The 13,286-nt window shown below is 21.7% G+C and overlaps 1 protein-coding gene across 1 annotated transcript; it reads right to left on the minus strand.

Moving 5' to 3' along the window:
* Positions 1-104: 104 nt before the first annotated feature.
* On the minus strand, positions 105-10,947 carry LOC725469 (kinesin 7A). Its single transcript, XM_026445782.1, has 12 exons — positions 10,806-10,947; positions 10,536-10,698; positions 10,187-10,421; positions 9,844-10,078; positions 9,448-9,779; positions 9,226-9,343; positions 8,837-9,149; positions 8,489-8,705; positions 8,288-8,417; positions 986-8,206; positions 586-756; positions 105-505 (listed from the first exon to the last, which is right to left on the minus strand). Exons 2-12 carry the CDS (start codon positions 10,687-10,689, stop codon positions 278-280), a joined length of 9,354 nt encoding a protein of 3,117 aa, XP_026301567.1. The 5' UTR covers positions 10,690-10,698; positions 10,806-10,947; the 3' UTR covers positions 105-277.
* Positions 10,948-13,286: the final 2,339 nt, after the last annotated feature.

Raw genomic sequence — 13,286 nt, forward strand, 5'->3', positions numbered from 1 at the left:
TATAAGTTTTTTTAATAGTTTCATTAATTATTTCGTCAATTATTAATCAAAATATTAATTTTATGAATAAATCAATTATCTTTTAATAAAACCATACATTTAAGTTATAAAATTAAAGATATGATATGTATAATTCTCAATTTAGTCACTGTTATTTACAGTTTTATAAATATATACATATAGTACAGAAAGAGAATAAAAAATTATATTTTTTACTTGTTGGTCGTTAATTAAAATACGCTTAATGCACATCCTTATCCTAAAAACAAAAATTAACTTATGGATTTTTTCTAATATCCAAATGTCTGCTCAATTTTGTAACATTGCTATTCTGTTGATTAGATTTATCTTGCAATACTTCATGTGGCTTTAAAGAAAACGAACTTTGTATTTCTTCTAGTTCTTTTAAACGATCCTGCAATTCTCTTATTTGTCGAGCTCGAGAGCGGCATAAGTCTTTCATTAACATTTTTTCTTTTTCTAATTTTTCTATTTTCACATGATCCTATTTAAAAATTATAATCCAAAATAAGTATTGTAAATATTTTTATTTTAAAAATTAATATGTTAATATTTTTATATTACCTCGACAACTCCACTATTAGTACCACAGAAACGTACAGTGTTATTAGGTATTGTTTGACAAGCTTGGTCTTTTCTATTTATACGCCATCGTCTACAAATGTCACATTCCCATGCATTAATATCATTCACAGTCCTTTGTAATTTCTTTACTTCATTATTTAATTCTGCATTCTGTTACATAAAATATATAAGTTAAATATTTATATAGTTGTTATAATTTAAGATTTTTGAGAATAAACCATATTCAATAAGTTATAATATTCGTCATTGCAATTAGCTTCTAAAACTTGAATTAAATCAAAGGAAATTTCAAATTATATAAAACTGTATAAAATTACCATTTTTATATATTTATAAACTAAATATCAATCTTTAATTATTTTTATATTTTATAACATACCTTATTACGAAACGCAAGTACAAGTTCTTCTAACTCTTTACATTTTCTTTGATATGGAAAATTCTCACTTTGAATTTGTATTTCTAATGTTGCAATTTTTCCATTTTTTGATACTAATTGTAATTCTAATTCATGAATTTTTTTCTTCAATTCTTCATATTTATTCTCATATATTTCAATGTCTTTATCAGATATATCAGTTTTATATTGATTCTTTTTATTATCTTTGAACATACTATTTTCATGTACTTCGATTCTTAATTTCATTTGAAGCTTTCTAATTTCATCTTTAAGTTTTCTATTCTCTAGCATGAAGAATTCTAATTTTTGTTTTATATCATTATTTGATTCATCTTTTGTTGAATATAAATCTAAATTAGATAAATTTGAAATTTCTCGACTATGAATGGATTCCATTTCATTATCAAATTCATTTTTATTGTATTGTATTTGTATTAAACTTTTATTTTTTATTGTTAAATCTTGTACTTTATTTATGTATTCCTTAATTTCTTTATCTTTTTGGTTTAACAATAATTTATGTGCTTCTAATTTCTTTATTATTTTATTTTTTTCTTCTTCAAGTTCTTTTATACGATGGTTTGCATCTCTTAAATCATTTTGTAATTTTTTATTCAAATTTTGTAATTGTTCCATATGTATTTCTTTAAATTTATTATCATCTATCTGTTTCTTATAAAAACTTAACTTTGTTTGCAATTCCAAATTTTGCTTTGTTAAGTCGCGAACAATATTTTCATTTTGCGATTTGATATTTTCTTCTACATTCATTTGCAATCTCATTCTAAGTGCATCAACTTGATCACGAAGTTTTTCATTCTCTTCATTACGATATTTTAATTTCTCTTCTAATTCATTAATAAGAACATTTTCAGAAAAACGAGAATATAATTTTTCTTCTAATTTTGAAATTTCAATATCTCGTTCTCTAATTACTGCTGCATATTCTTCCAATTCATCATCCAATTCCTTATTTTTATCAATTAATTTTTGTATTTGTGTGACATGTTCTTTTATATCTTTATCTTTTTGATTTAATAATATCTTTTTATCTTCCAATTCTAATGCAATTTTATTCTTCTCTAAAAGAAGTGCATCATATTTACTTTCGTCTATTAACGAATTTGAAGTTATGTGTTTCAAATTGTATAATGAAAACGTTTTCTTCAATTCATTATTTTCTTGTAATATAAATTCATATTTACCTTTAATATCAATCAAATCTTTTAAAGTCTGATTTTTAATCTCTTGAAATTCCGCAACACGATTGCTTGCACCTTCCAAATTGTTCTGCAATCTTTTATTTAATTCTTTTAATTCTTCTATTTCCGCTTCTGCTTTAATTTTGCTGGTACTATTTCTAATTTTTCTTTCTAATTTTATATTTGTTTCTTGAAGTTCTTTGAATTTTTCTTTTAAACTATTTAATTCTTCTATTATTGAAATATTCTTATTATTCAATTCATTTAAGTGTTTACTTAAGCTAGCATTTTTTATTTCTTCCGTATTCAATTTATCTTTGATAATTTCCAATTGCTCTTCTCTTTCTTTTCTTAGTACTTCTATTTCTTCTTTACATTGTTCTATGGTCAATTTTTGATCTTTAACATGTTCCTTTAACATTTCATATTCAGGTAAAATTGTTTCAAGTTTTATTTTATATTCAGATAACAAATCACATTTGTTTTTTAAAATTGTTGTGATCTCTTCAATATGTGAATTTTTTTGTCTCATTTCTTGATTTATTTCATTATAAACTTGTGTAAGTTGTTCAAATTCTGCATTTATTTTTTCTATATTTTCATTTTTCTTTTTTATTTCAGATGAATTTGCTTCTATGATATTTTTCAATTGTTTTTCATTTATTTCAAGTCCTTCAATAGTATTATTTAATTCAAAATTTTTTGTTTTGTAACATTCTATAGTTTGAATGAAATTGTTTATTTTTTTTTCATACATTTCTTTTTCAGATTTAAGTTTCAATTGTAATTCTACTTCTTTATTTTTAAACATTTCTTGTGCTTCTTTTTCTCTTTTCTGAGCCTCAAAAATTGCCTCTTCTTGTTGACTATCAACTTTATGTTGTTTATCAAATTCTGTTTGTAAATATATAAAATCTGTTTCTAATGTCTTCATTTTTTCTTTCAACATTTCATTTTCATGATTACTTTCTTTTAGAAAATGCTCTAATTGAAATATTTTATTTTGATATTCTTTATGAGAACGTTCTTCTTCTGTTAGATCTGTTTGGAGTTTTTCAATTTCTGCTTCTAATTCTTTGGCCCACATACCAGTACGTCTTTCTGTATCTATACATTGTTGTTTTTCTTCTTCTACTTTTTGTTTCTCCTTTTCATATGTTTCTCGTACAGTTTTAATTACTTCTTCTTCTTTAGATAAAAGCGTTTGTAAGAAAATTACAAAAATTTCATTTGCAGATTTACTTGAAAAATTTGGCAAATTTATATTACATTTAAGTGAACTGAGTTCTTTAATTATACATTTCTTAACATCATTTAATTCCTCATAAAATTGTTCCTTATCATTAATCAATTTTTTTTGTTCATCAAATAAATGATCTTTTTCTGTTGTTATTTCATTTAATTTTTCTTTGATATTTCGTAAATTAGTGAGCTCTTGTGTTAAGTTCAAATTTTCATCAATATATTTATTTAATGTGTCATTTAATTTTTTTATATTGTTATCATTTTCTTTGACATATTGTTGATATTGCAGGACCATTGAATCTAATTCATTCTTATATTCCATTTTTAAATTATTCTTAATATCAATTATTTTTGTTTCATTTGCTTGTAATTTTTCTATCAGATTATGTTTTTCTTCCTCTTTTTCTTGCAAAAGTTTTTCGAAATTAATATTTTTTTCTTGATATTCTTTAGAGATGTTTTCTTGATTTGTTATATTTCTTTGAAGATCGTTTACACATATTTCTAATTCTTTAATCTTTAATATATTATGATGTTCCAATTCTTTACTTTGTAATTTTTCTTTTTCGAATTTCTCACATTGTTCTTTTAGATATTTTAACTCTTCTTCTTTGCATTTAATTGTAGTTGAATTAATTAATTCATTTCTCTGGTTTGTAATTAAATCTAATTCATTTTTGAGAGAAAAAATATGTTCATTTAATTCATTAATCAAAATATTTTTTTTCTCTTCTTCGACTTTCAAACCTTCCAATTCTACTTCTAACATAATTCTTTGTGTTTCCAATTTTTTTTCTTGTGTAGTAAACCGATCAATTTCTTTATTCATATTAATTAATTCATTTTCAAGAATTTGTATTTTATTTATTGCTGTGCTCTCGTTATTTAATATTTTTTGTTCTAATTCTTCATTAATATCTTTTAGATTATTAATTTCATCTAACAAATTAATTTTCTCAGATTTAAATTCATTAAGTATAGCATTAAAATTTATACTATTTTCTTTTATTTTATCTATATCATTTCTTATATGATCAATATAATTTTGAATTTGTTCTATTCTATTTTCACTTTTGTTTTTCTTTGATTGAGACTCTTGAGTATTGGATGCATTTACAATCATATCGCTTTGAAGTAATTTTGAATCAGTATGCTCATTTTCATACAGAATTAAGAGTTTATCATGTTCGGTTTTTAAAGTTTGTAGCTCGTCATTCAAATTTTGAATCTTTTTTTCAACAAAACTGACATTCATTTCATTAACAAAAACAACATTTGAAGATAGATCATGTTCACTTGAATTCAATTCCTCATTTACTTTATTTTTTAAAATATCAGTGTCCATACATTTACGATCATATTTTCTTTGTAAATCTTTTAACTTTTGATTTAGAATTTTTGTTTCAAGTTTCAAAGCTCTGTAACTTTCGTTCATATTTCTTAAATGTATACATTGATTACAAGAAGTTAATTTTAAATCACTAAGTCTTTTATTTAGACGTGTCAAATGATCGATTTTGTTCTGCAATGTTATCACTTTATTTTCTAATTTTTCGTCAGTTTCTAATATTTCTTGTTCAATTTCATTAATATCCGTACTATCATTAAATATCTTTGATAAATGTAAAGAATTGTTACATGATTTTTCATTTTGAACAGAATCAAGATTATCTATACTTTCTAACAAGCTGGTGGAGAATTTTTCATTTTCTTCAGATAATATTGTTACTTTTGTTTTTAATTCTGCAATTTCTAGTTTTAAATTATTATTTTCCGTCTTTAAATGTTCTATGTCATTTTCAGCAACATTTTCATTTAATACTAATGATTGTTCTATTTTGATTTTTAATATATCACATTGTTCCTTCAACATATCATTTTCTTCAATTTTGTCTATTAATTCTGTAGAAAGTTCATTATTCTCCATTTGCAAACATTCATTCTGTTCTTTAAGAATAACTACTTCTTTTTTATAAATGCAATCATGATCATATAAAAGTGATTTACTTTCTTTGATATTTTCAAGCTCTATATTTTTTTCTGCAATAGAAGCTGATAATTCAATGTTTTCGGTTGTTAACTTATCAATTTTATTTTGATATGATTCAAATAATTCTTTTTCATTATATACTGTTGGCATTTTAGAATGCATAGATTCCAATTGATCATTCAAGGCCGCTAGATCGCTTTGTAAAGTAATTTTTTCATTTGTAACTTGATAAATGCGCGTATAAAGTTCATCAATTGTTTTCTGAAGATTAATTTCTGTTTGTTTCGCATTCTCTTGTTCTATAGTTAATTTAGTAGTCATTTCCATATTTTCAGTTGTTAATAAATAAATAGTTTCTTGTAAATTCTTTATATCTGTTTTAAGGCTTTGAACATCGTTTTTGATATCTTCCAACTCTTGACTTTTTAGTTGAAGAGTTTCTTCCAAATAGCTTTTCTCTGCTTCTATATTTAGGCTTAAATGTAAATTATCTGCATTAGTTTCATTCATTGTTAAGAAAGATAGATTAGATTCATTTTTTAGTTGATCTTTTAAATCTTGATTTGTAGTTTGAATATCTTGTAAAACTTCTTTATTTTCTGTGTAATATAATTCAATAACATTTTCAAGCTCATTATTTTGTAAATTAGTATTTTCTATTTGTTTTTCTAATTCAGAAGTTGCTTTTATATCTTCTTTACATGTAATTTGTTTTAACATTCTCGATTCTAGCTCAGAAGATTTTTCTTCAAGTTCTAAATTTAAATTATTAAGATTTTCATTTTGTTCTGACATAATACATTCAATTTGCTTATTTAATTCAGAAATCTTTCTTGTTTTTTGATTTTTGATTTGTTCTGATTCTAATGTAGAAGTTTTTTTATCTAAATCAAAATATAATTGAGTAATAGTATGTTCAATTTCATTATTTTTGGATATTATGTTTTCAATTTCTATTTCTAATTCATCAATTATTTCTTTTATTTTCTGATTTTCAATTTTTTCTGTTATAACTTTTGTCTTTAAGGCAGAAATTTTTTTAGCTAATTTAATGCATAAATCTTTATTAATATAGCACTGTTCATTTTTTTCAAATTTCATACTTGTTGTATTTTGATACTCAGTTTCTTTTACTATAGATATTTTAGTCTTTAAGTCATTAGTTGTTTGATTCAATTTGGTATATAATTCATCATTGATACATTTTAATTCAATATCTTCAGAAGTCATTTTTGTATCAGTTTGATTATCAATTTCATTTGATATTACATGTAAGTTCAATTCAGAAATCTTTGCATTCAATTCAGCACGTAATTCAATATTAATACGCTTATATTCATCTTTTTCGGATGTTATATTATCAATTTGTGTTTCTAATTCAAAAATCTTTTCCATAATTTTCAAATTTTTAGATTCTTCTGTCATTATTTTCTCTTTTAGTTCAAAATTTTTTTGTTCTAATTCAATTCGTAATTCATTATTGATTCGTTCGAGTTCATTTTTTTCAAATGCTATATTTATAATTTGTTTTTCAATTTCCGAAATCTTTTCCATTGCTATAAGATTTTCATTTTCCTTTGACATTATTGTTAATTCAAATTCAGAACATTTTTTATCTAATTCAGCACGTAGTTCAATGTTAATACGCTGGAATTCATTTTTCTCTGATATTGTATTTTCTAATTTTTCTTCTAATTCAGTAATTTTATCATTTGCTTTTTGATAAACAGTCTGTTGCGATGTAATCATAGATTTTAATTCTGAAGCATTTTTACTGAATTCAGTATTCATAATTTCTAGTTCATTTTTTTCAGAAATAATATTTTCGATTTTTTTTTCTAATTTAGAAATTTTTTCCACTGCTTCTTGATTTAAAGCTTGCTCGGATTCAATTTTTAATTCCAAATCTATAATTTTTTTATCTAATTCATTTTTTAATTCAATATTAAAATTTTCATTTTTATTTGAATTAATTTCTTCAATATGTTTTTCTAATTCAGATACTTTTTCGATTACTTTTTGTTTTTCTGTTTGTTCTGAAGCAATTTGTAATGCAAATTCTGCCGAAATTCGATTTAATTCAGTATGTAAATCATCATTTATACATTTAAATTTATTTTTTTCAGTTGTAATATTTTCAATTATTGTCTCTAACTCTATTATTCTGTTACTTATTGTTTCAATATTTTCTGAATTATTTTTCATTTTCTCTAATTCTATAGATTTTTTATTTAATTCTATATGTAATTCTCGACGCATATGCTCAAATTCATTTTTTTCAGAAGTAATATTTTCAACTTGCTTTTGTAATTCTGTAATCTTTTTTGTTGAATCATTATGTAAATTAATATTAATGCATTCCAGTTTATTTTTTTCTGAAATAATGTCCTCAATTTTTTTTTCTAATTCTGATATTTTCGATGTTTCCTCTTGTCTTACATTTTCTTCGGACATAATTTTCAAATCCAATTCTGCTGTTTTGTTTTTCAATTCTGCTCGTAATTCACGACTAATGTATTCAAATTCATTTTTTTCAGAAGTAATGTCCTTAATTTTTTTTTCTAATAATTTTTTTTCAGAAATATTTTGTTTTTGAATTTGATTCAGTTTAATACATAATTCAGAAATTATATATTCTAAATTTGTTTCTTCTGCAAGATTAAGATTCACAAGTTGTTCTTTCACTTCTGAATTATATTCTGGTTTATAATATTTCAGAGTTGACTTTATTTCGTCTGCTTGTTTTATTTCCGTTTGTAAATCCTAAAATGAAAGATTCAATATTATATATAAAAAAAATATAACGAATATATTATTATATATTATATAATTGATTATATTTACTTGTGTATGGCATTGGCATATTAACTGCCTTTCTAGAGTTGTAAATTCACGAAGTTCTACAAATTCTTTTGTTAAATCTGTGATATATCGTCGTAAAACATGTTTTGGCGTAGAAGGAGAAATCTGATAACTGTTATTATATGTTATAATTTTAAAAAATAAAGATATGAAAGTTTTATAATTTATTAATTTTTATCTTACCTTACAGTTTGAGTATAACTATTAGATTTTTCTGGTGTTACATCAAAACTATTATTTTTAGGTTTTATATTCACTACATCATCTCTAAAAGTAACTCGATTTTTATGTTTTATTACAAATGATTCTTCGTCACTATCACTTATATTTTCTCTAGATTCACGTTCTCTTTCAGTTTCAAATAATTCTAATTCAAAATCAGTAAAAGCAGTTTGAAATGCTATAAAAAATAAAAAACAATATATCATTTATTATTTATACAAATATCAGTATAATATATTATTATAAATATATTATATTATTATAAATAATATGTAATATATAAATTTAAAAGTAATATAAAAAATTTACTTTGATTCATTATATCCATAGACTGAATTATACTTTTCCTATTTGGTATTTCAGATATTTCTTTTATAGTTGGTAAACCAGTTTTAGATTGAAAAACTGCTAAATGATGATTAAACATTCCAGGACCTCCCCATGTTTGTCTTCTTTTAAATTCGTATTTCAACGAATCTTTTTGATTTGTATTATCTCCAGAAACAATCCGAGTTTTTAATAACTCTATACGTTCTTCTAATAATTGATTAATACGATCTTTTTCTTGTAATTTAGATTCCATTTCTTTAACTTCTTCAGATCGATTTTCATTTTTTATTTTCTAAAATAACATTAATAAAAATATAACTTTAGACGAAATGAATAGGTAATTTCTCAAAACAATTCAAATAAGAAACCTCTAATTCTTGTTGAAGTTTAGCCAATTGCTTTGCATAACGTTTCAAAAGTGCTCCATCAGACATAACTTCGTTGATTTGTGGTTTATTCTTTACACTTTTTGCCCGATATGCGAAACTAAAAATGAATAAAATAAAATTTAAATAATAAAATAACAATAATATAAATAATAAATGATATAAATATACATCATATGTACATTAAAATAGCAATATACTAACGATAAAGTACACTGAGTCTCTTCTAAAGCAACAGGAGTCACTGCACATATTATTGCTGTCATAGCATTGCCACCTAATGAATTCTGAAGTAATCTTGTTAATTTACTATCACGAAAATTAACATGTTTTTGATTATCTTGAGATTCACTTAATTGTTTGATTACTAAACCTAATGTTGATAGAGATAAATTAATATGTCTTCCTTCTTTGAATCTTTCTCCAGTAGCTCCTGTTTGTCTTGCTCTTTCAGAACCAGCAAGATCTATTAAGTTCAATTGTGATACTTGTATAGCACTATCTGAATCTCCTCCAGCTTCTCTACTTTCAATTGTCTGAATACAGAATTTATGTTAAGATATTTTATATATATATATATAATTATTGATATGAACTTACAATTCTAAATATAGTATGACTTCTACTACTACGTTCATTCATATTAGTTTCTCCTGTTCTTCTATTTTTATTTCCTTTTTTCATAATGGACAATACATTTTCAGGACTATTGGTAATTTCTTCTTTACATAACAAAATTACTTGCCCATTGCCATCTTCTTTTAACTTCAAATCAATCCCATTTTTATTCAAAAGATCATTAACTCTTTCATTGTAAATTTCTAAGTAAGATACTCTAAAAAATAAGTTATTTTATATATATATATATATATATATATATATATAATTATATTGAATTTATCAATATTATCATTATAAGTTTTATTAAGAAAAATATATAAACCTCAATAAAAATTCACGTCCCATAGTATTAGCAATAGTATCAAACATATACTGTATAGCAAGTGGTATAATTCCCAATTCTTCTGTACCACCCATCATAGTGTATGTTTTACCAGAACTTGTTTGACCATATGCAAATACTGTACCATTAAAACCATTTACAGCAGCATTAACAATAGGTTTTACAACAACATTAAATACATCTGAATTAGATGCATTTACATCAAAAATATGATCTATAAATATATTAAAAACAGCTGAATTTGTATAATTCATTTAATAATTATATCACATAATAGTAATTTAAATAAATAATGATAAATAAACACTATATGTATCTATATATGTACCAAAAATAAATCTTCCATCTCCTCGCTTTTTTATTTCTAAATCTGTAGAAACAATAGAATTTTCTTGAACTATCCATTGTATTGATAAATTATCATCCTTTTCACGTTTAATCAAAGGTCTCACTTTAATGGCAACTTTAATACTGTCTGACATTTTTACGAACTATTTTTTTAAGTTAATGAATAATTAATAATATTTATTTATTATTAGGTAATTTTTTAATTTATATTTATTTATTCTGTTTGTACACTATAACGGTTGATACTTACATAGTGAAGCCGCCATTTGAAAAATTGACTCTTTCAACTTTCGTTTGAATTTGAATTTTCCGTAATTTGATTGGTTCATTCAAGCATATAGTTACTATTAATAAGATAGATAACATAGCTTATTTCAGATATAAATCGTGATTTTCAATGCAACAATACTCTTTTCATAAACATTGGGAATAAATTTTGATTAATGATAGTAAATACGTATATTTACATATATATAAAGTACTAAACATACTAAATATAAATATAATTTTTTTTCATTATAATTTATATAAATTAATATTCACTCACTTTTAAAAAAGAAGAGAAAAGTTAATTGCTTTTTGAAGAATTTGATGTGATAAAAAAAACAAAGATATATTAAGACTATATATAGATTACTAATACAATAATAGCAAAGAAAAACAGACAAATTATAATATTGCTACAAAAAAATAAAAAATTCATATTCATTAATAAATGAGAAAAAAACATATGATTATTGAAAATATTTTTTAATCCCATAAATTTTAATTACATAAATTTATAACATTTAACATGGTATATATTGTTTAAAGTCTGATTTAAAATTAAATAATATTTTATAAAATTGATTCTCTAATTTTTATCGTATTTTATTTTTGTCTTTTCACTATTTGCTATTCTTGTTTATATAGCTCTATAAAATTTATATTTAAATAAAAAATGATTGATTAACTTTGTTCTTTTTGCTTAATTTGTTAATTAAAAATCTTAACAAAATTTTCAATCGAATTTTTATATATTAAAAGTATATATATCAAATATATGTCAACTTTTATACATTTATGTATATTACGTATATATTACGTATATATTACGTATATATATATAAATTTTTTTTATGTATTACAAAAATCATATATCTATTTTAATTTATATAATTTAATTTTTATAAGAGTTTATATATTTTGTACATTAGACAGAATTCAATTCAAAAATAGTATCAAAAGTTATTTAAAATATTGATTTTTATTATATTTCTTATGTAATATAAGAAATGTTGTATTAAATATTTTTATTATAATATAATTTTTATTAATTATATGGATTAATTATTATAACCAATTATATTATTATCTTGAAATGAAAAATATTCATAATGAAATTTAAATTATGATAATTTATAATATTAAATTTCTCATGATCTTATATTATCATTATTTTTTAAGATTTTGTAATAATAAATTTTCTAATAAAAAAAGCTAATAAATAAATTTTTGTACTTCTTAATAATTAAATGAAATTTATATAATTTTCCATATTACATACAGTTTTTATAATATTTATAATAATATGTATAATAATTTTTTAACATTAATATTATTGTTTTAAATTAATTAATATATCAATAGTTTATTTAATATTATTTAATATTTAATATTGTTTTCAAAATAAAAAATTATAACTATTAATTTTCCAATAATTTATTATATATATATACGAATATACATATATCTCTACAAAAATGAACATTAATTAACACATTATATAATTATATATATACATATAAAAAGAATAAATATATTTCATGACTAGCATTATTTAAGCTCTTTTTAATATAATTTATCAGTTCAAAAGTACAAATTTTTTATTTTAATATTTTTTTTTTGAATATATTAAATTTATACAATAATAATATTTGTAAAAATACAAGTTTTAAAAAATCTATTATGTATTATGAATTAATAACAAAATAATTTATTTGAATGTTTTTTTTAATGTTTTCATCATCAATTTTTCATCATTCAATTATTAAAAAATTTTTTATATAAATACTAAAATATAAATAATAAAATTTCTTAATATTTTTTAATTAGAAAGATACAATAAATAATAATTTACATAAATACTTTTTCTTTTTCCGATCTGTAAGCACAACAATTGCTAAACACTTTGATTGGATTAGTTGTCTATATTCTTATCAATAAAGAATAGACACAATCCATTATTTGCCAACTATGCATGTTATTTTTAATATTTTTTATATAACAATATTGTCTACATTCTATGTTGTGTTAAATTTCAATATCTATGAAATCATCAGAAGCATATCTCTACAATGCTTTTGTTTGGTGATTCTCTTTGGTCTCGAGACAAGACTAAAGATAGCATTATTTTTATCTTATACTTTGAAAGTGCTTTCCATTATATCATATATATCATAAATATATTTGATAATCCAAATATATATTTTTGAAATAATAATATAATATAATATTATGATAAATTATAAATGTATAATTATTAATAAATATACATATAAATTACAATCAAAGCTAAAATTATTGTAATTTGTAGATAGTTTAGGAATGATTTTCTATCATTAATTTTCATTTTTATAAAATTTTGTAATAAAAACCATAATAATACTATATAACAGAAATATAATAGAAATGAAAAAAGAAAGATAACAAAATTATTCTGATATCAGAATAATTTGGAGAAGTATTTAGA

The sequence above is a fragment of the Apis mellifera genome, linkage group LG16 (genome assembly GCF_003254395.2).
Source record: "Apis mellifera strain DH4 linkage group LG16, Amel_HAv3.1, whole genome shotgun sequence".
Lineage (NCBI taxonomy): Eukaryota > Metazoa > Arthropoda > Insecta > Hymenoptera > Apidae > Apis > Apis mellifera.

What these genes read in the sequence shown, in the direction of transcription:
- LOC725469 (XM_026445782.1), bottom strand. Translation starts at nt 10,689, where the DNA reads ATGTCAGACAGTATTAAAGTTGCCATTAAAGTGAGACCTTTGATTAAA. An exon ending in GGACGTGAATTTTTATTGAG is followed by an intron (nt 10,079 to 10,186) that starts GTTTATATATTT and finishes CTTATTTTTTAG; the next exon opens with AGTATCTTACTTAGAAATTT. An exon ending in AACTTCAACAAGAATTAGAG is followed by an intron (nt 9,150 to 9,225) that starts GTTTCTTATTTG and finishes ATGTTATTTTAG; the next exon opens with AAAATAAAAAATGAAAATCG.